At 54.4% G+C, this 24,189-nt stretch overlaps 10 protein-coding genes across 10 annotated transcripts; 4 read left to right on the top strand and 6 right to left on the bottom strand.

The window, feature by feature from the left end:
* Positions 1-382: 382 nt before the first annotated feature.
* MRS44_014828 (uncharacterized protein) lies at positions 383-926 on the top strand (the record flags this gene model as incomplete). Its single annotated transcript, XM_046274149.1, has 2 exons — positions 383-591; positions 644-926. 2 exons carry the CDS (start codon positions 383-385, stop codon positions 924-926), a joined length of 492 nt encoding a protein of 163 aa, XP_046127920.1.
* Positions 927-2,331: 1,405 nt separating this feature from the next.
* On the top strand, positions 2,332-3,705 carry MRS44_014827 (uncharacterized protein; the record flags this gene model as incomplete). Its single annotated transcript, XM_046271419.2, has 2 exons — positions 2,332-3,388; positions 3,653-3,705. The coding sequence occupies 2 exons, from the start codon at positions 2,332-2,334 to the stop codon at positions 3,703-3,705; spliced, it is 1,110 nt and encodes a 369-aa protein (XP_046127919.2).
* A 111-nt stretch (positions 3,706-3,816) lies between these two features.
* On the bottom strand, positions 3,817-7,154 carry MRS44_014826 (uncharacterized protein; the record flags this gene model as incomplete). Its single annotated transcript, XM_046277233.2, has 4 exons — positions 3,817-5,914; positions 5,960-6,900; positions 6,954-7,061; positions 7,146-7,154. The coding sequence occupies 4 exons, from the start codon at positions 7,152-7,154 to the stop codon at positions 3,817-3,819; spliced, it is 3,156 nt and encodes a 1,051-aa protein (XP_046127918.2).
* A 591-nt stretch (positions 7,155-7,745) lies between these two features.
* Positions 7,746-8,387, bottom strand: MRS44_014825 (uncharacterized protein; the record flags this gene model as incomplete). Its single annotated transcript, XM_046282369.2, has 1 exon — positions 7,746-8,387. The coding sequence occupies one exon, from the start codon at positions 8,385-8,387 to the stop codon at positions 7,746-7,748; it is 642 nt and encodes a 213-aa protein (XP_046127917.2).
* A 626-nt stretch (positions 8,388-9,013) lies between these two features.
* MRS44_014824 (uncharacterized protein) lies at positions 9,014-10,348 on the top strand (the record flags this gene model as incomplete). Its single annotated transcript, XM_065618565.1, has 4 exons — positions 9,014-9,139; positions 9,196-9,237; positions 9,655-10,134; positions 10,232-10,348. 4 exons carry the CDS (start codon positions 9,014-9,016, stop codon positions 10,346-10,348), a joined length of 765 nt encoding a protein of 254 aa, XP_065474637.1.
* A 1,181-nt stretch (positions 10,349-11,529) lies between these two features.
* On the bottom strand, positions 11,530-14,382 carry MRS44_014823 (uncharacterized protein; the record flags this gene model as incomplete). The annotated part of the gene is made up of 1 exon (XM_065618564.1): positions 11,530-14,382. One exon carries the CDS (start codon positions 14,380-14,382, stop codon positions 11,530-11,532), a length of 2,853 nt encoding a protein of 950 aa, XP_065474636.1.
* Positions 14,383-17,826: 3,444 nt separating this feature from the next.
* Positions 17,827-18,135, bottom strand: MRS44_014822 (uncharacterized protein; the record flags this gene model as incomplete). The annotated part of the gene is made up of 1 exon (XM_065618563.1): positions 17,827-18,135. The coding sequence occupies one exon, from the start codon at positions 18,133-18,135 to the stop codon at positions 17,827-17,829; it is 309 nt and encodes a 102-aa protein (XP_065474635.1).
* A 781-nt stretch (positions 18,136-18,916) lies between these two features.
* On the bottom strand, positions 18,917-20,032 carry MRS44_014821 (uncharacterized protein; the record flags this gene model as incomplete). Its single annotated transcript, XM_046277232.2, has 3 exons — positions 18,917-19,366; positions 19,419-19,595; positions 19,667-20,032. The coding sequence occupies 3 exons, from the start codon at positions 20,030-20,032 to the stop codon at positions 18,917-18,919; spliced, it is 993 nt and encodes a 330-aa protein (XP_046127914.2).
* Positions 20,033-20,288: 256 nt separating this feature from the next.
* Positions 20,289-20,607, top strand: MRS44_014820 (uncharacterized protein; the record flags this gene model as incomplete). The annotated part of the gene is made up of 3 exons (XM_046281549.1): positions 20,289-20,340; positions 20,397-20,540; positions 20,591-20,607. 3 exons carry the CDS (start codon positions 20,289-20,291, stop codon positions 20,605-20,607), a joined length of 213 nt encoding a protein of 70 aa, XP_046127913.1.
* Positions 20,608-21,339: 732 nt separating this feature from the next.
* Positions 21,340-23,157, bottom strand: MRS44_014819 (uncharacterized protein; the record flags this gene model as incomplete). The annotated part of the gene is made up of 1 exon (XM_046284683.2): positions 21,340-23,157. One exon carries the CDS (start codon positions 23,155-23,157, stop codon positions 21,340-21,342), a length of 1,818 nt encoding a protein of 605 aa, XP_046127912.1.
* Between the last annotated feature and the right edge of the window lie 1,032 nt (positions 23,158-24,189).

Below are 24,189 nucleotides of genomic sequence, written 5' to 3'. Positions count from 1 at the left end.
GAAGGACAAAGACCGACACGGCAATCAAGCACCGAATTGCGTCAGAGGGGTAATTATTAATCCTATTCATAAACAAAGGAATAGCATTATCATAATGCATTTATCGAAGCGTAGGTAAATCTGTTCAAGAGGTCATCAAGGTGCTCAAACTTGCTCACCGTGGATTGCCCGATTCGGGAACAGCGCTGCCAAATGCGGTGCCGTGATTGGTCAATGTCGAGTGAGCAAGTTTGGCGGACAAAGCGATTCCGAGCTATGAAACTCTGGTCTGTGTGAGTGAGAGACTATGAGAAAGATGGCATGATGAGCTGTCCTTTAAAGCTACATCTGCTCCCTTATTCTTCTTCCAAACATCTTCAACATCTTCACAACATCAATCATCATGTGTGGCCCTGACAACTCCAACCGACCCCGAGGAGGCGCCCTGGCGGCTCTCAACCCTCCCATCAACACAATCACCTCCAACCTCTGCGCCGACCTCGCCTTTCACACTCCTGGATGCCCTGGAAGCTCAAGCGCAACACACGCAAGGTTGACACCGAGCGATGAATGCGACATCAAGAGCCTCTCAGATCTCCATGTCGTCATCCAGTAAGTCCACCTCCACTTGCCATACCCTCTACCCATACTAATACGTGAACAGTTCCAGCGGCGACATGACAAGAAAAGCAAGCGACTGCGGACTATTCCGCCAATTCGACCTCCCAGCTACTAGACCAACACTTCAAGACACCTTTGTCGAGCTCCCCCTGGAAAGACCACTCTCCATCGAAGTCGGCAACGATGGCATCATCGGACGTCGCGTATCCCTCTACTCACGGCTTGGATCTGGCCAAGATAAGATCGTGGCCGAAGGCATCGTCGGGTTCAACTTTTTGAGCGAAGCATCATCACCAGCCCCATCCTCACCATCGCCGTCAATCTGAAGCGCTGTGCTGAGGATAGGCCATCAAGGTGTCGCCGCTACCCGGTGTGAATCGCGAGGTGGCCGATAACACGCTACAAGGCTCGGGTCGGCTCATGCATGTATTAGCAAAGAGGACATAATCATTGGGGCTACAGTACGGTGACAATCGTTGTTGTTATTCATTGCGCGTTCTATCAAGGATAAAGGCATCACGGAACGAGGGCTGCATAGCTATGGAAGGCGCATAAATCACGGACTGCTTTAATGTTATACGAATAATTAACTATGAATATCTATTTCTATGCATTCAGACGGAATTACCCTGTTAGCCATGCGAAGAGTTGAAGGACCTTGATGGCTCTATGACGCCAGCGTCAACCCTATACAAGACACTCAGTCCTCTCAACCTGTATTTCTGGCTTGACTCGGCGGCTTGACTTGAACTTGAACGGTTCATGCTAATTAAACTTGTACATTAACACACGCTACCCTTCATTCCTCCAACGGCTTTTGCCTGCATACAACAAACCACTTCCTTAGCTCGCGAAACAACACTGACCGCACGCGTACATCGGCCAGCCCCCAATATCTATCCTCGCGACGGCGCTGGAGAATCGAGACAGTATCTGCCTGCCCATCTATTCCATATCCCTTTCTTGGCACCTGTAGAGGAATCAAGTGAGTTTCACAGTAATAAGGATACAAAAGACATACCGTCGCGGTTTTTTCTGCGAGAGACTCGATCCAATGTCTCCAAGCCACTGTTCTCAGTCACATGCAGAGTTCAGCTTGCATCAAGAGCAGATAGGTTACATCTCAACAACATATTAAAAAGACGATCAAAACATCTTTCATCCGTCCTTTTTTTTTTTTTTTTTCCTGAAATGCTTCGCTCTTTCTTTAGGACTCTTGTCATCTCATGGCACTCATAATGTGCGCGTCATGAGTTCTCATTTTAACCTCCTTGAGTGCCTGCCCCATCACCATGTCGTACCAAACATCCCTCCCAACATCAATCCTCGACCGTGATCAACACCACAATTATCCATCTCACAATCAAACAATCACTTTCATCCTCTAAACAATACATTCAACACATCATCACTTCTTTGGTGGCTGCCTCCTTAGCCAGTCTCGCCGCCCCCTGCACAGCCACACGACCCAGCCACGACGACAACTCACTACCAGACACTCCCCAATCCATCCCCAGCCCAGCCTCGCTGGTTCACCGCGCTTCGCCCGCCAACCAAGATGTGAAAAAACCAAACTTTTGGGCGGTCCCCGAGCGGGCCTATCCCTTTCTCCCTGAATCACTTTCCTCGGTTCGATCCTTATTCAAAAAGGGGCTGCTGGGTCTTTCTTTCTCTCGCTTCAATCCCCAGTTTAAACACCGACAAAGGACCACTCCAAAGACAACACCAACAATGCCCTTTGTCGCCAACACTCCCGAGTCCCTCCTCTCCCGCTCTGACTCCAAGAACCCATCCTCAACATGCCGCGGCATAACCTCCAATGGCCGGCCCTGCCGTCGCCCCGTGCCCGCAAAGCCAGCAACTTCTAGACCCAGCACGCCCGACCCCCGCGACGAGTCCCTCTACTGCTGGCAGCACCGTGAGCAGGCGAGCATGTCTGCGCATTCGAGTCCCGGCCCGAGAGCCACTGCGACGCCTATCCTCGAGGGACGCACGAGTCTTGATACGCTGGCTGATAGGTTAGGGTTGGTGGAGTTGCAGGATAAGAAGAAGAGGAGGCAGAGGACGGATAGTGCAGGACGGAAGACGAGCAAGCCAAAGCCAACGCAGACTCTTTCCTGCTGCTTCTGCTTCTCTATTCCTCTCGAGGAAGTTCCCGAGACTCGTCCAGCGCGTCCTCAACCGCGTCCCGTTCAGCGAACCTCCATACCCGTTCCCCCAAAACACACCTCCAAACAGCGCCTATCCGCCTCGCAGGATACATCCCGTCGGTCTCGCAAGTCTACAGGTTCGCAAACGGGGCAGATCAAGGACTTTATCCCCGACTCGCTAGACACGACAACTGCTTCTGCCCTCATGACAGAGCTGGCACGTCCATTCGTAGATTCAGAAGAACCAGGCTTCATCTACATGTTCTGGCTCACGCCCACCTCCGACTCGACATCTCCACCCGTCGACGCCGCCCGCTCTCTTCTCTCCCCTCCATCGCCATCCCGTCCTGCACGATCCCGCCGTCCAAGCGACGTGGTCTCCTCATTCGCAGCCACAGACCCCTCAACCGCCCGCTCCACCATGCTCCTCAAGATTGGCCGCGCCTCCAACGTCCAGCGCCGGCTAAATCAATGGCAGCGGCAGTGTGGCCATGAGGTGGAGATGCTACGGTACTACCCCTACCTTCCCGGGTCGCAGGAGTCGTCTGGCGTGGTACCACATATGACGACCCACGTGCACCGTGTTGAGCGGTTGGTGCACATTGAGCTTGCGGGTATGGGGCTCAAGGCAAACGGGGGTAAGTGTGAGGCGTGCGGGAGAGAGCATAGAGAGTGGTTCGAAGTAGAGGCGACAAGGGGGGGCATCAGGGCGGTAGATGGAGTTATAAGGAGATGGATTGAGTGGGATGAGGCGAATCCATGAAGTTAACGATGATGATGGCATGATTTATAGCATAAGCGGGCATCGAGTTACAATCATATCACGAATACACGAATCACAAGCACACGATCAAGTCACACTCATCCGTAGACCTCAAATGTTACGTTTAACCAGACCCCAGAACACGGCCTTGGCTTCAGTAATTCAATCACTTATCCACCCATTCGCGCCTAGTCTACAAAGCAAAAGCACCCCACGCCGTCTACTAACAGATACTCATCAATCGTAAGAATACTCTTCGATCTTGTTCGAGGAACGTTACCGCCTCCACCTCGCAACGCAGTGCTACACGAACCGCACCTCGTCAAATAGACCCGCCCTGACTTGGACAAGACTCGCCAGTTCGAACAAGAAGGATTGTAGGATGATGACGTTGGTGACGATGTGAGAGACCGACACTGTAACTGGAGGCTCTTTCTCGGTCTTGGTCTCAGGGGTTGGGGGCTCGATAATCTCTGGTTGGACGTTCTCTTCTTTGAGGGCGACAGCAGCGGGAGCCTCGGCCTCTGGAGCCTCTGGAGTCTCAGTTGGAGACTCAGCTGGAGCCTCAGCTTCAGGGGCATCAGCTTCAGCAGCCTTGGTAACCTCCTTATCCTCAGTTTGAGCGACCTCTTCGACCTTGTCAGCCTCTTCAGTCTTGGCAGTCTCCCCAACCTCGGATTTAGGAGCCTCCTGCTCAGGGGAAACGGCTTCAACGGCACCAGTCTCTTCACCCTCCGGCTTCGTTTCGTCCTTAGTCTCAGCATCAGAGGGCGCTGGCTTAACATCTTCAGCTTCCTCCGCCTCTGCCGTCTCGACCGGCTCGGGCATCGGCTTCTTGTCAAATGTAAGAGGGATGGGATCAATTTTGGGTTCTGGCAGACCAACCCTCTTAGCAAGAATGGTCTGGTCCATGGCCGCAAACTCTGCCATCTGTCGGGCAAGTGCCTCCTCCTTGGCCTTCTGGACTGGGTCGGTGTGGTCCCGGCCCTTGTTCGGAGAGCGACTGCGTCCGGGCGTGCCTCGTCCTCTGCTGTGCGAGAGCTCCTTCGAGGGAGCCAAGCCTGACTTGCCATGTGTCCCGCTGCCGCTTCCAGAGCTTCGAGACATCTCTTTGCGTCCTCGGGGACTGTTGGGGCGGCTAGGCGTTCCCAGTTCTGAAAGCAGACGGTGAGCTAGACCCTCCAGCGCCGAAGGTCGAGACGGAGATCCATTACGGGAAGCCTCCTCGAGACTTCGTCGATCGGGCGTGTCCTGCTGTGCGGGAGTGGGCTTTGGAGTAGGGCCCGAGCTGTGCAGCATCTGATCAGCTGTCTTAAAGGCATCACGTCGTTGCTGCACCAGCTCTTCAAAGCGAGGTATGGTCTGCTTGTATGACAAAACCTGCTCCTCCAATAGCTTGAGGACGTTGAACACTCGCGGCAGAGAAGCTTGTGACCATTGTGGCCGTTGTCGGCATCTTTCCATAGCCTTGAGCTGCTCCTGCTCAGGAGACGTCGGCAGCTCTTCAAGGTCTTCGTCCATCTCGGTGTCCACTGTCTCATCATCGTCATGCTTGCGTTGCTTCTTTTCATCCTCGTCATACTTGTACGTGGTTGGGTTACGCGCCAGCCATCCTTCAATCTTCATAAAACCGCAGATGGCTAGGTTCACAAGTGTTTCCGTCACAGAGAGATTGGTCTCCACTGGGTTGACAAAGAAGGTCTCGAGAAGATCCAGCAGCGCATTGAGAAGGGGGTCGTCGGGTCGGAGAGTATGCTCTCCAACGTCCCTGGGAGCTCCAGGGAGGCTGTCAGGGAGTCGCTGGTTGGTTGTCGACACCCTTGGCGCAACAAGCTTGAGTGAGCATGGGTGGCTTTCAAGCTTGGACATGGTATCCCTCAGAACAGCCTCGTACACCTCGTCAAAGTTGTCGTCTCCTCCTATTGTTCCAGCCAATGACATGATGTATTCGACCTCTTGCTCTTGCGCTCCGACTGTTCGAACCGTATTCTGGAGAGGGAGGATCTCGGTTTTGAGAAGAGTGATTACAGCATATCGATGGTGTCGCTTGAGAATAGCTGACACCAGCTGTAGAGTGACGTGAATTGTCTGCTGGTTTTGCGACCTCAGACACGCAAGAATGAGGTCCACGAGGTTGAACAGTAAAGGAGTAGCCGTAATGTCAGACTTCTCAGCCAGCATGGTAGCAAGGTCCATTGACTTGCGCTTTCGTGCCTTGCTAACTGAGGAGCTCGAGCCCGGTCGCCCAGAAGATACAGAGTCGGGCAGGGCAAGGAGGTAGTGAAGAATAAGGTTAATCATATCGGGGTGATCAAGGGATTCGAGGATGCGACGTAGATAAGTCAATACAGCCACTGACGAGCCTCCATCAATATCGGATGATTCGAGCAGTGAGGGGTATCTAAGCTGTTAGTAGGAACTGACAGCATGTGTAGGGCATACTCACAATAGCTGTTGTAGAAAAATAACTTGAAAGTGCTCCAGCAGAGTCGACTTGACCTCCACCGACCGACAGTGGTTCAAGACATCCTGCCAAAACAAAAGATGCGATAGGAAAGTCTCAAGGTGGGACTGAAACTCGGGGGAGCACGAGCTGATAATCTCATAATTAGAAGTAGGATGTTCGTAGTCGGAGAAGGCGAGAATAGGGGGCAGGTCATGGGGGAGATGGTCGATCACCAACTTGCGGCTCAGCTGGCTGTATAGAGCACCAAGACCAGTGGCCATCAAAGTCGACAGATCGCTCTCGACAATCCACTGCTCTAGCGGTCCAGAGCTCGACGCCGCCTCGATGATGTAAAGCAAGCCCGTTCGTGCAAAGTCGCCCACCTTGCCCTCATGATGGATATAGTCCATGAGGATGTAAAACAGAGGAAAGTCGGCTCGTTGCGTCCGCCCAACAAACGCTTCGCGATTATCCTCGTCCTTCTCCCTCTGCTGGAGCGCCACGCCGCGGTGCGTCTTGAACCATGCTGGCAAGATACTCGGGTCCAGCCGAATCTTGGTGGTGATGTTGAATGCAAGCTCGACAACGCGCGACTCGGTATCCAGGCCGAGGCGCACACTATTAACGCCGGTGATGCGGACGAGGAGGTTGGTCAAGCTGGCGGCAAAGGTCTGGTTCTCGACGAAAGCCTCCTCTTCGCTCTCAATCAGAGTCGCAAAGAAGAGGACAGCTTCCTTGATGATCCACTCATTGTACGAAGTCGTGGCGATCTTGCCGATGGGGATGTAGATCTGCTTAAGCGAGCAGTACTGGATGCATGGATGCGGAAGAGGTCGGCGGCTCTCGTCGCTTAGGATGTTGGTGAGCTCTTGGAGGCGGATCTCGAGTGTCTCGGCAGCGTCGCTATCTCGGGATAGGTTGGACGAGGTCCTCCAAGTCGACTGGGTCGGTCAGCAAAGGTGGCATGCATGAGGGCACGTTGGCGGAGTCTCACAAGTAAATGGCCGTATTCCTTCTCAAACCGGTGAAGGCGCTTCGCAGGATCCTTTGCCTGGTCCTTGCGGGAGCTCCCGGAGGAGAGGGGGCTCAACAGGCGCGACCACTATCATGACGAGGGACAGTTAGCTACCTAGGTAGGGGAGGGGGCCCCAGATCTGCGGGTGAAGCACGTCTACGGGAGACTCACAAAATCCATGGCGCTGTTGGAGTCATCTCCAGGCGACTATGGTGAGAAAAGACGTGACCTTGACCGCATTCCGCCGCGGGGGATACTTGTAAGTTGTCGTGTTGAGAGCTGGCGTCGCTGTCCAGTCTCAGGAGGCATGTCCCTGGAGGGTGTGGCTGTGGCTGAAAAGTGTGGCTGGTGTTGAGGTCCAGGGTAGATGGCTTTGCTAGACTCTTTGAGGTCTGAACAAGATTGGGGATTGGGGATGCATTAGGTGTCTAATCACGATGTTGTTTAACTACTTTCATTATCTTAGCACTTTCTTCTCCTCCTTCCCCTTTTCCCTTACTCCTTTCTGTGTAATGGACATGCGTTGAGATGTGCAATCAAGGGTCACGATTTAATACGAGGGGTTCCACATGAATGTCTGAGGCTCTTGATACGACTTCATGCGACATCATGCGAAAGGGCAAACCACAGAAGCACACTCACTACCACAAAGGAGGTACATTTCTCAAACCAAGCTGTGCCAAGTAACGTGCCGCTAATCGGCCATTCGAAATCCATTTTCCCACAGCGAGTGAGCATTTAAGTAGCGAGTGCTGTTGACACAGTCGAGACTCATCCCGTGTTCTCGCCTGCGTTGCTTAACTTGTCGCATCGTTTCCTGACCATTACAAGCCCCTGTGCCATGCGGTCGAGCTGTCTTTGGTGACTTTGAAGCCGCAGGTTTTGGAATTCTTGTATGCGGCGCAGGTGACGTTCCAGGCTTTCTCGCTCCTCCTCTTCCTGGCGCCTGAATTTGTCCATGAAGGCACCGGCATCCCGCTTCCACTTGTCGAGGGTGGCGGACCCCTTCGCAATCTTCTCATAAACGACGGATGTGACGCGGCGCTGGAAGCCCAAATACTGACGCTCCATCTTGCCAGGGCGAGGATAGTAAAGGCGGTCCTGTGAGAGGGGATTAGGGGATGAACAGGCATGAAGGGAAGGGAAGGGAAAACCCACAGGGAGTTTGCGGTGCTTGCACTGTCGCTTAGTCTCCGGCGAAGGCGTCTTCTGACCTTCTGTGGATGCGTTCTCTGGGACGGGTGCGTCTTTGCCCGAGGGCAGGGCAGTGGTGGGTGGTTTCGCGCTATCTTGCTCAGCGCCATCGGCCTGGGCAGCCTGCTGGTCGACAAGAGCGCAGTATTCTTGGAGAATACGTTTTCTGCGCTCCCTTCTGCGTCGCTTGGGGTTTTTCGTTTTCCGAGCGCGTGACATGGTGGTGTCCAGTTGGATGTTGGTGCTCCGGTACTGATTCAGGGGTAAATGGGAACTGGAGAATGATATCTTCAAAACTAGGCCAAAATGATGTAGCTTGGAGTATAATGAAGAAGAAAAGGATCGATTACCAAAGGAAAGTAGGACTTGTCTTTTTTGCGTTGTGTGGGGGTCAACCTCTGGTGCCAGTGCTGGCAGTGCTGGCCAGCCGACATCACCACCTCCTCACTCCAACCTCACTTCAACCTCACTTTCTGCCGCCCCTCGCAATCAGCCCGCAACGCGGTGAGAAAAGGATCCACTTTCAGCTATTGTTCTGTCTGAACAATAGAGAACAATAGAAAATCAGAAAATCAGTCAACCGAATTGGGAAAAATAGGGCAAACGCCCGGCAGAATCACAGTCAACGCACCGTGCAATCAGCCCTCCTCCCACCGCCCTGCCGGCTGCCTATATTTACCCCTCTCTCCTCCCCTCACCATCTCTTCTTTCTTTATCCTTTATCATATCTGGGCACGACCACAAAGGCTTCTCTTCTTACTTTTTCTTCTCTACCATCGATCGACGCCTTTCCCCAACCCATACCTTCAGCTCTTCGCACATCTCATCCACCCACACCATTCACCATGTCCAACATCAAGCAGCTCAGCAAGGCCGATCTGGGCAATCTGAACAGCGAGGAGCGTCTTATCCTTGCTCAGATGCGCACCCGGACTCAACGCGATGTCGGCCGCACACCCACCCCTGAGATTGTAAGTCATCCGCCCTGGTCTCCATAGCTTGAACTTTGCTGATCAGGCTTGTACAGAATGATGTGGAAATGTCTACTCCTGCTTCCTCCCCTCAGAAGGTATGTCTGCTTTTCTTTTCTCGTCCACCCTCGCTTGCACTCCTCGAGGACGCGCTTCTTCCTTGCACATGAGCCAGAAGCACAAAGCCCCTCAGCTTGGCGACAGGTGACGGCATCATCTGATGCTGCCATCGGAAGCTGAGTCCTGACCTGCGATTCAGATGTTCGGGCACAGCCCAAATGAACATCTCCAAGCCCAGCTTGGACTAGCAGATCGGGTCGCTTCTAGATTCTCAAAGCCTTGTTCCCAAGACACCTTGCCTGGAGAAGCTGTATCTTATCCAGGGGAGACTCGGCTCTTCAGTCTTACGCCCCGGGCAACGAATGGGTGTCTTCAAGCTCAGTCTTGAATACTTGGCTTTGAGAATCGCGGCTTCATACCAGCTTATTCCGAGAGTACGCTCCACATTTGCCTAGTTGCGCGCCGCCATGGCTCTTGAGTCTGCTCTGACAGACCGCGTGGAGAGCGTCCAGAGTGTCACTTGGTGTGTTCTGGGGCTGGAAGGCGAGGTTCAGAAGTGCTTGTCCGAACAGGATCCAAAGTGCAGAACGAGGTGCAGACATACTCAGCTCATGGACTCTTGGCTGATTGGATGTGAACAGACGACCTCTACCGACCTCACGAGCACCGCCTTCGACGAGGCTGCTCGTCTCGACGCGCGACTGGAGCGGATCGAATTGAAGCATACCAAGGCTCTCGAGAGCCACGCCCAAGAGATCGAACGACAGGCCGGCGCGATCGGCGAGATGGACGAGCTGATCCTCACCTGCGGCAGAGAGTTCTCACGCGTCGAGAGCGATGCCGATAACACCAACGGCATGCTGCTGTGCTTTGAGCGCCAGATCGAAGAGCATGCCGCAAGGCAGGACGCCAAGATCAACGAGCTGGCAAAGACCGTAAGTCACCTTACTCCTAAGTCTTGGATCACGACCAAGCTGACTGTTTGCCTACCCATAGATCCGAGACTAGGGAAGAAGGCAGGGCATGCTGTAGGACAGCAATGCCACCAGACTGGCTGCGATCGAGGCCAGGCTGGCTAGACTTGAGGAGATGATGGTGAGCCTCATGGACAGCCAGAACATCGAGAAGCTGGGCAACATGGCTGTATGAGGGACTCGGAGGTTGGAGAATGTGGTCTTGTTATAATGATTGATGATGATGATACCCCGATCAAATGGCACACCAAAGGTAGAATAATGGAGCAATCGAATGTGTTGATCATTTCACGACAATAATCTCTTTGTCCCCCATCCTTTCCAGTGACCGATAAAGCCAGCCTCCCCGAGATGATGGCCGTAGATGTACCAGGTGACGCGACTGGCACGTTAGAGGAGGCCGAGTGAAGTCAAGACACGGCGGCTGTGATTAACGAGGCCGACTGTTAATAAACTGATAACCATGAGAAAAAGTGAATGACGAAAGATCGAAGACAAGGATAGGTCACTGGGGACAATGATATTATTGGGCAAGGGTCAATACGACGGCGATTATCGCCCAGCTCAGTCAGCCCATAACCAGAGACATACCTATCGTTAAGAGCCGTGCGGATATGGAGATTATTTCTGATGTTAAATGGTTAATGGAATTCAATGGAAAATATAGACGCGACAGGTCAGAGCGAGAATGACGACTTACGAGAGAGAGGAATAAGAAACTGAGCTGAAGTAGCACGGGTCAGGACTCCGTGAAGATTTCGACACTTGTCAGGATTTAAGCGTCATGGCCATCACAGGCTGCTTTGAAAGCGGGACAAGTATCCGGGTAATTCCATGCCAGCCGTGACCTGGTCAAGCTTGCTTCATCTATTTCGACGTCCGTTCAGGATGGCCACCTGGCGCTCGTGGGCATCACCATCATCTCAATCTTCCGTCGCTGCAGCAAGTCTGTTTGGAAGGCACTAGAGAGGTACCGGGAAGGGTTCACCGCACCCTCATACATCCCGAGAATTGTCAGATATCATCGGCTAGAGCGTCAACATAAAGGATACCTTGTCGCTGTGGTATGTAGTCAAATCCAGGCTGGGTTAGCTTCAAGGGTCCACCCCATTCACCTCTGCCAAGACCACGGACCTGTCCAATCGTGGCTCAACAAACATTAGAGACAACAGAGGGAAGCGGTCACGGTACACCGCCTCACGCTGGCTGGGAAATCATATAACAAAGGCACTACTTTTATTCACCTGCAAGAGCTATTCACAGCCTAGCCATCTCGAATCAAACCAAACAGCCGCGTCCACCAGTTACAGATCTCCATCAAGTCCAAACGCATCGCTCACACAGCTGTGCAGACACTCAAGGGCTTGTCGGATCACCGCTGCTGCCGGTGCTACCGCCACCGCTTCCGCTGGCCCTGGTACGACTCGCCCAGATGTGTCTGACTCGATGAGACTCCATGGGTGGCGACGCATACTCCTCATCGCTCGACTGCGTGAAGCCGCTGACGTTACTCAGCATGCTGGAGCTGCGTCCTCTAGATCGGGTCACTCGTGGCTCAAAAGACGAGGCAGTCGGCGGGGGCTGCCAAAGCGACATGGACGGGAGTGCAGGAGCAGAAACAGAAGGAAGGACATCGCTGGAACCCTGCCAGAGACCGGTCGGGTAATGCGGAGGAGCTGTGGGATCAGGATTCCAAGTACTCGTCGTGGTCGTGGTGGGTTGGAAAGGAGGACCAAGGTGCGGGTGGCCTGCATCAGCCAGCTCATACGCCATGCCGTTGGCCGAGTTGATGAACTCGTGGAAGCTCTGCAGCTGCATCTGGGCGTTCCTGATGTGCTCAGCCCGAGCCGCGTTGTCAGCACGGACTTGGGCAAGCCGCTCATTGTAGTTCGCTTCGATGCCGGCTACATGCTCCTGCCAGACATTACGTTCCTGGTTGCGTCGTTCGGCTTCGTCAAGACCGCGGTTGTTAGCATCGGTGATGTTGGCAAGCTCGTTCTCAACCTTGGCAATGCGCGTGGCGACCTTATTTCGGCGAGTGTTGAGGTTAGACTTTTCAACCTCCTTGGCCTTGATCTCCTTCTCCAGTCCGACCTTGTGTTCCTTGAACGCTTTCTGAGCTGTATCAAAAACCTTCTTTTCACTGCTGTATTGTCTCTCGACTCTCTTCTTATGCTCGAGGAGGTCAGGCGAGTGGTCAAAGTTTTTGAGCTGTTCAGTAATCTCCTTGGTCTCCCGCTCGGCTTGCGTTTTTCCAAGTTCCTGTTGGCGAATCTTTTGTCTGAATTTTTCGTCGTGGTTTCCGGCAGACGCAAGTTGGTTATCCAAGAGCTCATTGTCCTTTCTGAGACTGCTGGCCCGGTTCTTAAACTCCTTTCGAAGAGTCTTGAGGCGTGACTTTTCCTCGTTGAACTTCAGCTCAACCGCAGCAAGCGAAGTCCTGAGAGTCGTGGCGGGGGAATCCGGTCGAAGAGAACGTTGTCCATTGGCCACGGGAGGGGGGACACCGTCCGCCTCTCGCTGCGTGGCCTGGATGGTCCTGATGCTGGTCGAGAAAAGAACCTTGTCCGTCTGGCTGTCTAGAAACTCGCACTCGTACTTGGAAGCAGGTCGGAGTCCGTAGATATCGCCCGTCCAACGCACACCCTCTCGTGAATCCTCCGGGGATTCCTCGATAGGAAACATGCGCGTAGGCTGCCAGACAGCGTTGTTAACCCGGACGTAGAAAGGCTTCGAAGTGTCGATATTGGAAGGTCGCGAGTCCTCGCCTGAAGACTCGACCGATCGCGGTGCGTCGTCATCGATTTCGGGGAAATGGCTGGTGCTGAAACATACTTCATCGCTTCCGATGTAGGATATCCATATTTGGCTGGGTTGGTTGTTGAAAGGAGCGTTTCCAAGGTTGTGAATGTCAGTTGCGTTGGTCCCAGCCGACTCTGAGGCCGCATGGGACAGCTCATATTCCTTCACTACAACAATCTTTGTGCTCGCTAGTGCCGCCCATAGTGGCTGCTGTAGGCGAACTTGAGTGCTTTGCTTTCTTCTTTTTTTGCTTGTTGACACAGGAGGCGCTGATTGCAGCCCTGTCTCTGTATCGGGCGTCGCGAATCCTCCCTCGTTGGCCGTGTCACCTACCACGCTGGGTGGCTTCCCGGCCTCGGGATCGCTGGCTCCGACAGAGGCATTGGCCTTTTCGCGCCTCAAATACCATTCTCGAACATATCGTACGATGCCCTGTGTCAAGATGTGAATAGCCAAAACGCTCCTCACCCACCCATATGCACTCCTCTTATCGTACACGCTCGAGGTGGGGTTGAGAGAGCTGTTGAAAACATGAGGGATTCGCCAATGCTCCGGGATGTGGCGAGCCACGCGACCCCAGTGAGCTTTAGTCCCTCGGAGTAGATGATGGCCAACCACCCACATGAAGCATGTGGTGAGTCCTCTCGAAGTTCCGTCCCTCGTGCTGGTTCCTCCTCCTAGAGTAATGGCAATGACTGGCTTGGCGAAATCTAGAATTGCATCCTGGATTGGACCCCACAGGAAAAGCCATATCAGAAGGAAGAAGAAATCCATACACAAAACCGTGACCAGGGATGGCATAGTAGAGTTTCCGTCAAAGATCTCGGCGAGGTTGATGTTCATGCCCGAGCTGGTCGTGACGGGAGGGACAAAGGTGAGGAACGTGAAGATGGTGTAGATGACCGTGAGCGAGAGCGATGGGACGTGCATGAGGATGATCAAAATCGCGAGCGTATCCTGCATGGGCAGAGTCTTGAGGACGGTGGTGGCGAGATCGAATGGACCCGAGTCGCGGTGGACGTCGGCGTTCTTCATGGCATTGACATCGATCTGACGGTGCCCGGCGTCGACGACACCATTGGCGCCGCCGGAGTTGGACGAGTCGGAGGACATTTCGGATACGGCGCCGAGCGAGGAGCGGCGGGGATCGTCGTTGGCGCGAGAATCGTTGGAGGCATCATAAACGCAGTGCTTGTAGGAACCGTTGGTGAGGCCGTTGGCTGGCGTCGACTGCCCTGCAGCGCCGGCGACGCCTTGGTCGGATCGGCGAGCAGAGCTGTCGAGCTGCCCTGAGCCCTTCTTGTCTGAAGATCGCTTGGCCGGGCCTACAAGGCCATTCTCATGACGAGTGTCGCGGTGACTGGCGGCGCCTTGCTGTCGCTTGCCCGAACCTGGAGCGCGAGGCATGCGCAACGACTTTGACCTCTTACCACAGTCTGACGGACCCAAGCACCTCTTCGGACCAGGGCCGGCAGCCGGGGCAAGCCTTTCGAGATGAAGGGCTTGAAAGGTCGAGGGATTTGGCTAGTTGAAAGCCTAGACTGATTTTGTCGGCCACCTAGTACGAACCGAGGGGCAGAGAATCTGATATCGAAGTCGAGGTCGGCAGGAAAGGTAGGAAAGTCGTTGCGACAATAGAGTTCGGGGTCGACATATGCATTCGAATCGGTGGGCGTCCAGACGGATCACAGCAAAAACAACGGTCGAGGGACCTGACGTGAAAACGATAAGGACCGGCAAGGAGGGGGACTACTCGTCGGCTCGAGAAGCGAAAAATGTGGCTAGTATCGGCCGGAGGGCCTCAGGGAGCGAATGTGTCGTGTAGTTCTGCCTGATTTACGAGACGCTACAAACTGTGCGAGGTTGTTGATGTGGATAAGAGTTGAAGTTGGTGGAGGTGGGAGATTTTTGGCTGTCGAGGCCAGGCTCGTGCTTGTGGAAGTAAGAGAAATGGAAAGGAATGGAGCGACCGAATGCAAAAGGATGGATGGACGGGAACGGGAATAGCGAGCGAGGCAGTGGGCGGGGTGCTGGGATGCGGATTCACACTGTGCCACGGGGGGCTGCCATAGGGCCATGGTCCACTGAGCCCACTGTAGATTTAGTGGCTGAACAGGTCGGGTCCAGGGCTCGAGGCCCAGCTGCGTTCAGAACCACATTATCACGAGCCGCGAGGGGTCCAGGGCGGAATTGAGGGGGACCTGGGTCTACCTGAGGTGAGCGCTAAAGGCGTGTCAATAGGTGGGGAAGTACGAGCGTTGCAGGTATCGGTGGGTACCGATTCGTGTCAGTGAGTCGATAATTGGCCCTGGGCCGTCGGGTCAGCGAGGAGCGTGTCAAGCTTTGCTGCGCCGCGCTTCCTTCTCTTCTCCTCGCGAGCGAGCGGTTAAACGTTGGTCTTCTGGCAAGAGGGTTTGATACAAGATTCGTACAAAGTTCCCGGTGCTTCCTTGATCAAATGCCAACGGATCAGGTACCCAGGAACAAGGTTGGGTCGGATGAGACGAGGCGCTACTCTGCGCTGACTGTGTCCACGATCGACCAATCGACCAGCCCTAATCAACTCATGACACGGGGAGCTCATCTGTCAATGCATCCATTCGTCCATGGCATATGATAAGGACGATCGATGTAGAAACACTACCTCAAATACCGAGGCTGGCTCTCGAATTCCGTAACGGAGTTTTGCCTGGAAAACCAAGTTGGAGGAGGGCTTGGAGTCCTCTCCACAATCAATCGCACCGTCTTGAATACTGTGCGAGCCCTGCTTTTGGCAAAGGAAAGAAGGCGCGAAACAATTGGCAGGCTGCTCCATCCACATCCGTCACAAGACCAAAGCTTTGATTGATTGACAGACAGATGCAAAGTTGACAGTCTCACTCCTTCATAAACAAACCACGTTGATTGGCGCATCACCGCGTCTTGGTCTATTCATGACGTGAGGAGACAATCGACAATTATTGCGACTTGGCCTCGTGTCTCAAGATGACCATGAATACCACGACAACGGCATGATTGACTGACTGACTCCCTTTACCTGCATCCGCGTATCCGGATCTTCTCACAAGATGGCTTCTGCCTTTCATAAGACAAACACAACGTGTGCGTGCGTGCGCACGCCATCGCTTGCACCCTCTGTCACGGGCTTGGTCAGGGTTCACCCCGGGACTCCCGGTCTCGTCTCAGCTCCCTCCGCAAAACAGACAACATCATCCAGCCTCATCAGATGGTACGGCGCGGTACCTGTCTTCTCTCACCTGGTTACATACATACCTGCCTGGCCCTGAAGCGAAGCCCTCACCTCGGCAGCCTCCGGTGGCCACATTGCTGGCTCGCCTTGGACGAATCGCCGAGTAGCGCCCCAGATGTTAAGCTTTTGGCGGTCGCCCCTCAGCTCGGCCGGATCAAGGTGAAACTTGGGAAGACGGCCGATACCACCTCTTGGTCATTTTTCCCTCCAAGGCCTGTGTTTTGCTACTGACGTCGTTTACGCCACGGACTGCCGATTGGGGGAAAGGGCCTGGGTCGATCAAGGGGAAATGGGCCGGCCATGGGCATGGCAGCAAGGGTTATTGAACCATGTTTCCAGGATCATCAATCCCTGGCTACCTACGGACACGGACGATGAAAGTCCTTTGGCTTGAGTCGTGTCGAAACGCCCATGCCATGCAGAGAGCGTGGTGGCTGATTTTGAACGAGCAACGTGGGTTGGTTGATGCTGTGTCAGGTAAGTTGGCCGTCACACAGTCACAGTCTGTAACTGAGAGATATCAGATCTCAATTGCTTCAGATCCTCTTCAACTCTTTCAGTCTCTGCTCGTTTACAACCTGGTCTCGCGCATCCTTCAATCTCTCGTCCCGCTTTTGACCAACATTATCACGACCGATGCTTAGCTCAACTTGGACCATCGCCGATTGTGACCAGCATCGCAGGCCTTCTTGTCCAATCCTACGCTGTACTTACTCTTTAGGAACTTTCGCCTGTTGTCTTTATCCAGAATACTACTCAGTTGCAGCATGTCGCACTCACAAGACCCCTGCTAGAACGCACAAGTCTCTTCAAGTCCCCACCCCTGGTAAATGATACCTGCACCACTGGCCGCAACAACACCAGCAAAACCCCCTCATTACTCAGTCACGACCGACAACAGACGCGCCGATCGTCCCGCTATTTTTGCTCTGCGAATGGAGTATCTCGCCGTGAACCAGATCTGCTGCCACGGCATAAACGGTCAGGGTGCAAGGCCCTGCTCATCCATGCTTGCGCCCTCTCCACACGACAGATCCCATCCACTCATGGCCTGGCATGTGCGCTATGGCAAGGACAAGCCCCGGAGCCATGTCTGTCGTGTCAGACCGCCGCTTTCACCTTGGCCTTGGTCTTTGTTATTTTCCGAGGCCTTTTTCCTTGGCCAAGGGAGGACTATCCCATAACGAGAATGCACGATCGTGCTTCTCGGTAATTTGCCCTCGATTCTCGGTAGATAGATTCAGCTCGCCTTGGATCCATTCTCAACTCACATGCTCGGGTCTCGCTTCAACAATACAGGGATGAGGAGGCCGATACTTGCAAGGAGGACGACGATCATGGTCGCTCTAGCAAATCGCAACACTACGCCCGCATCTTGGCTCTGGCCTTGGTCCCTTTGATGCCGCCGGCGCCGGCACTTGTCTTGATTTTCTTTGGTCCGCCTTATCACGCCGTCCCTGCACAACATCCTCCATCACGCATTGCGGCCATGCTAGCAACAAGCCGTGTGCAAGAGCCAGAGCCAGAGCCCGCGGGATGGTCGTGGTCAAATGACGGTGAGGGGTTATCCGGTTGCTGCTGGGTTACCGTGACGGTCTGCTCTAGGCAGTGATTTGCTTGCCTACGGCGGCAGTCTCTGGCGGCAGTGGCCTGACTCTAATGTCGTTTGCCTCGCTGATCATCTCGAGCTTCTCCACGGTCAGAGCCAGTCCCGGAGCCGAACCCTGAAGGCCCCAACGGCAGTCGAAGCGACCAGCACCACCAGCTCCCTGGTCTGGACCCTTTTCGAGGGCGGGGATCGCTGTACAGTAGCTCTGGCCGCGCGCGGGATGCGCCGTGCTGCATGAAGGGCGCCACTCCAAGCTGGCGTTTTTAGCTGGGAGGCTCTGGTGTCTGTCAGAGACATCCATGGCTTTGTCAGGTTGTCTCTGCAGAAGCGCCCGGTTACGATCCCGATGCGTGGTTTTCTCTGGGGAGCTGACGTCGGATGCTTCCAGATATGGGACTTGATTGACATGCAAATCCTCTCAAAGATCGTCTTGCGTTATCACGATGGAGTGTCTCTTGACCTACTTCCATAATAGGTAAACCGGAGGTTGCTTGAAACATTCCGTCCCATCCAACAGGCTCGAAACAACCACAACACCATGGTGATTGGATCGCAACACTTGGGGATACCCAGCGTCATGCTATTTTCGTGGGATGCTCCCTTCAAGTGCCTCCCACCCTTCTCCTGCACACGACGCATCTCTTTGCTGCGCGTGACGACAACCCGGCACCAATCAACCCCGACCACGCCGATGGGAACAAGACGGTGTGTTGGGAGGTTGCCGCGCCCGTTACACGATAACTTGGTGCTACGAAGCGTTTAGCCACACCGTTTTGTGCTTGCTTTTTTCCCCTTTTCCGCGCCGTTTTTTCTTCGCGGGTCTTCCGGGTGTCGCGTGCTTGCGAGACAAGGGCTGTCTATGGATGAATGAAATCCCGGACATGGGGTATCGTCAAGGTGAGCAGGGCTTGTGAAGGTGAGCACGGTGAGATACGGGGATCGTATCGAGCTTTGAACAAAACTGACGTCTCTAGATGACCCCATTTCTTTGATGTGATTTTGTCTCTGCTGGCTTGCTCTCGCAAGCAGTGGATGTATGCTGTTATGGTACAATATCTCTCCCGAACTCAAGGCTCATGTCCTCAACTTTTGGTGGAAGGCTCAGCACTGTTTTGCTCTGGCTGAGCGTCGATCTCTTCTGGCTTTTTAGTTTGAGACTCGGCTTCTTCCTCCTCCACTTGGGCTTTTGCCTCTTCCTCCTTTTTGGCTTTGGCCTCAGCCTCCTTCAAGTAGATATCGTCCCAAACCTCACGCTCCAGCTTATAAAAGCTGTCCATTGTCTCCCGTAGCAGCGAAGCATCAGAGACACAGTCGTTCGGGGCGAGTTTGAATATTTCTTTCACCGTCGACTCCCACGTCGGTATGTCGAGACGGGCATTTCGTTTATTGTATGGCACAAGGTTGATGTTTACCCTCCCGAGGGATTTCCTCATGCCGGCGGTGACGAGGTTCACCATAAGTGAGAACTTGTTTCCTCCTGCTGCGAGGACGTATGCCTCAACGGGGAGACGTCGGGGTCCGTTTACTGTGTGCTGCGTCATGTTGGTCTGGCATTCGCTCCAAGGGAGAGCAGTAGTGACTTACATGGATGACACCGCCACGGTTGGTAGAGTCGTATGCTATTCTCACTTCTGTTTCTGTAAACCCAAAAGAGCCCCTCAATGACTCTACGCCCTCGGCCTTTTCCAAGATATGGCCTGTCCATTGCCGCGCCGCCTTGAGAGCCAAGTCGAACAACCCTTCGATAGTGATGGATCCACGCTGGGAAGAGAAGAAACAAGTCAGCACCCGTACCAGCACAACAGAAAAAAATCAATTCGGCTTCAACAAACCTTGGGCTTGAAAACATGATCGACATGCCACTCCTCCGTCTGCAGCCGGTACATGGTGAACTTGTCAAAACTGGCATCGCCCTGATCCTTCGGGGGCATGCTCAGCCGAAAACTCGGCTTGGTAGCCTCATTCAGCACGTCGCCGATCCTGTTGACCTGCCCCGTACTGATACCTGAGTACACCATGACGCCCATGTCCTGGTACATGGAGCGCAGGCTCTTCCTCCTGTCCGCATCGTTCGGGTCCTTGGGGATGCCGCCTCGCCGCGGCTGCAGGCCGGGCTGGATGTTCCGGAGATTCGGAAAGACTCTTGTTGCGGGTGTTGAGCGCCGGGAAAATAATCTCGCAGGAGGTTTCGGAGCCATGGTGAACGGTCAATTGGGCGTATCTTGGTGGGTGGTTTGATGCTGGGAGGTTGTTTGGAAAGGTTGGTTTGTGGCTGAAGCTGTAGCGGGGTGGAATAACTTGAGGTAGCCTTGCATGGGTGGAGGCTGATGTGGCGATGCGGGGGTGGTTGAGCCACAACCTGGGGAGGGACATGTCGACTCGGCATCATACATTCGGCTTCATACTTGAAGTAGTGCTATTGAACCTGTGGGCGTTGGATCATGCAGACGCGAGATGGCGAGTCTTAACCCCGAGTTACGACGGCAAGTCATTGCCATCTACAAAGGTCTGAGAACCTCAAGCTCGGCTCTCCATCGAGGGGTTACACTGACGCCTCGGTAGAGCTGCTATATCTTGGCCGAGAATACCCCCTCGGCTTCGACTACTTTCGTCCTCGTCTACACAAGGCCTTCATCTCCAAGGCTGCTGAGCGCGACGAGGACAAGATCCGGCAGGGCATTGCGCAGGCTGAATACGTCAAGAAGGGTGAGATCCCCTAGCCAGACTCATGTATCACACGTACTGACTTGTTGCAGAGATCGAAGCATTGTAAGTGAGGTTGTTCCTTTCTTGTTGAATGTGCTACGTGCGAGCGGACTCACTCGCTTCACCAACAACTGTCTTCTCACGGGGCATCCCTTCATGTTTGGCCATCAAGATGTTGGTTCAAGCATCAATTCATCCGTCTATTCGGAAAACACTACCCAAATTCATATCATTTTCCCACCCATCCGTCCAAACCACCTCATCAAAAAGCCTCCATAAATCATGGCAAAAAAGCTGCAAGCCGAAAACAGCACGAGTATGTACGGCATCAGCGTCTCGGTGTTCCTGTTCACACGAGCAAAAGAAAATATCCAAGAAACCTCATTTGTCCCGAGGCAAGCCATGTCCAGAAAAAACATATTCTCATCCTTTCATCCTCTTCCATTCTCCAACCTCGCCCATCCCCTGCCAAAATTCCAAGCCTGGTCCTTGCTATATTTGCTAATCATCTGGGTATAGGTACTATTTAAAAAGGTATCGCACTTTGAGAAAACGGTATGATGCCGACGCGTAAAGGGGGTATGTAGAAGATGCTGGTATCGAAAGGCGTGAGGAAGTTGAGAGAGAGATCGTGACGGAGTAGTCGAATAGCCAAGCCGTATCGGGATATAGGACATGTGCCCCCACGTTGTGACCGCGGGAGCATTCCAGCCCTGGCATCAGATAGAAACTATTGCCAGATCGTCTGCTGTCACCCACGTGGGTGACTTTCTTTGCTTTTGTGTGATGCCCCCGTGGCTTAACCAGCGGGAACGAGTCTCTTCTTCGCTGTCCATGCTCCCACCTCCAAGCACTCTCCCCAACTTGTCCCACTCTCGCTCATAAGGTCCGCCATCATCTTGCTGAGCCAGACATCCCACTCGTCCTGGCTCTTGCCGCTCGCTTCTCGGAGAATCGGTTCCAGCGCCTGCACCAGCTGCGCAGCCGTCAGCAGAGCAGTCTTGCGTAGCGCGGCTTGCCCTGCTGTCAAGGTCTTCTTCTCGACCTTCTGGTGCGGCGTTGACTTGGCCTTCATCTCCACGTACGATTTGCCGTCCTTGGTGACAACACCGCCGACGCCCTCTCGCTCCCATCGGACTTCGCTTAGGGGAATAGCCAACCGCTTCGATCGGATCTCGGTCAAAATCTCGGCTTCCTGCATAAGGTAGGCCTTGATGAGAGAGCAAGGCACAGGCGAAAGTTGCCGAGCCTCGAGAGCACGTGATAGCCAGGTATTGTACTCGACTAGAAATGCGTTCAGTGGTGCTGAGAGTGGTGTCTTTGGTGTCATCAGATAGGCGCCGAGGTCCAGAGCTGCTTCATGCTCCTCCGCTTCATTGGAGCCGGGTACCGCGCTGGGCACATGTGGTCGAAGCATACGGAACGTCGGGTCGCTGTCCCATATCTCAATCACACCGCCAGGCTTGAGCATGCGTAGGTACTCCTCGATGAAGAGCTGGTAGACATGACTGGGGACCATCATGCACGAGTCTTTAACCATGATGAGGTCAAATTCCTCCTCTGCAAAAGGCCAGGGGAACTGACGAAGATCGTGCTGGACGAACCGCCAATTCATGTCCTTGTCGGGCTTGCAAAGCTCGGCTGGTGACCCAGGGCTCCCCGGGGCCAGGGGCGCGATGTCGACGCCTGTGAATGAGATCCCGCTGTGGCCTCGCTCCTTAAAGTACCGGTGGCACATCATACTCCAGAACCCAGTACCACATCCCAGCTCCAACACGCGCTGTGGCGGATTCACCCTCAGTGATGGGGTAACCACGGGCGCGCCATAGACTTGTATCAAGAGCAGCGTTCGGAGGGACTGTCGATGGAGCTCGGTCAGGTCGGCGGGGAGAGGATAGGCTGCACCAGGGTCGTTAAAGTAGGTGCGTCCATTGCGGACGACAAAGGGTTTTGTGGCGGGGTTCTCGGTCGAGTTGGCAGGGTCAGTTGAGGTCATGGTGTGTGTTGATAGTATCGTGGTGCCGCTGGCCGATGATACAGAGTCGGTTCGTGGAAAGGAAAGGTTTATCTGCTTGGTGACGCCCGACATGGGCTTGTTACTGGCATCCAGCTCGGAATACATGGCGACATTTTTCAGATCAACAGAAGCAGACGAGGGTGTTTCGGGGCGACGATGGCGATTCTGACGGTCGCGCTGGCGGTTCTTGTCGGCAGCCACCAGAGGTCGGTTGAAGAAGATGGACGAAGCTGTGCTGCCGGTCCCAAGACTCAGGAGAGATTTGTTGGAAGAGCTCACGGTCGAGGTCAAGGTAGTAGGCACGCGCGAGTCAGATGACACCACCTTGGACTGAGGACGAGAGTGATGGGTGTCGTCTTCCCCCACGGCGGGGCTGCTGGAATGCAGCAGGGACGACTCGTGCGACGAGCGGCTACCCTGGCTGCCGCTGGACGTCCTCGTGTGTCGAAACGGACGTCGACTGCGGTTGGGGTCTTGTGAGGCCGAATTGGATCGTGGGGGAGTCTCGGGGCGCTGCCACTCCTTTTCACCCTGCGTCCGTCGACTGAAGGTGGGTAAAGGGGCGGCAGAGGCGTAGATAAATCCGCTCCATTCCGACATTGTCACGGTCCTGGGCTATCCTCTTTGGCGCAAGCTGGCCGATGGAGGGGGGTTAGGCCAGGGCTACCTCCGTGTGCGGTGCGGTACCCTACCCAAGCCCAAGAAAACAGGGGTGGCTGAGGCGTTCCACCGCCGCTAAAGAAAGACGCTGGAACCGCGGCACCCAATTGCTGCTGTCCTGCAGAGTCTGCGAGCGTCCTGTGCCTGGCCGTATCCACCGCCTTCGCCGAAAGCTGGTGCTTCTAGAACCCTTCTCCGACCGCGGAACTGGGTTATGAAGCCCGGACCTGGCCCGGATTGCCTCCCGGAAGGAATCCCCTACTAGGGCGCTGACCGTGCAGGGGAAACAACACTGGGCACTGGTCGGTCTGGCTGATCCAAGATGAGGAAGCCCCCTGCCTTGCGTTGCTTTGGCCCTTTTGTCGATGCTCAGCAGCAGCTGATCGTGCCCTACCCGTTCTTGGGAGGACGGACCGTTGACCAGACGGAGACAGACGACGTCAGGAGATGATTTCGGAAACGGTGCCTCTTATCCGTTTGGAACTGCTGGGACCCGACCCGGCTTCGAAACAGATCCTTCCGTCAAACGTGACCCGAATGGTACTGTCGTATCGTATGCCGCCGATAGAGATGATCGGTGTAAAACCAACCACCAGAGGCGAGAACTGAAACGTGTATTTCGGGCAGATGGCCTGCCAAATGTGATGTATCGGAAGCGCTCGCAACCGTGGATCCTCCTATCCGTTGGCACTTGTTTGCTCGTCGAGTTGCGCGCCCGGGTGGTTGTCTTCCTGGTAGAGGCGCGCTGGCGTGGCTGTCATCTTTCACGCCCTCGATGATTGTGTCTTGGACGCCGTCAGGCTGTTTGGATAAGGCGTTGACGCTGCCGTAGCCTCCGACTCTATGGTGAGACCAGCCCGATCTAGTAGTCTGCGATGATGGCGTCGCTTCTCGGGCAGTACGGCCCCCGTGATGCTTGGCCCTGTCAAGTTGAGCGAGCTGGCGACCAGCGCCTCCCGTGTCAAATGTCAG

The sequence above is a fragment of the Fusarium solani genome (genome assembly GCF_023522795.1).
Source record: "Fusarium solani strain SB1 chromosome Unknown bctg00000010, whole genome shotgun sequence".
Taxonomy (NCBI): domain Eukaryota; kingdom Fungi; phylum Ascomycota; class Sordariomycetes; order Hypocreales; family Nectriaceae; genus Fusarium; species Fusarium solani.
The sequence above is the reverse complement of the archived record's forward strand: the minus strand, read 5'-3'. Positions and strand labels throughout refer to the sequence as shown.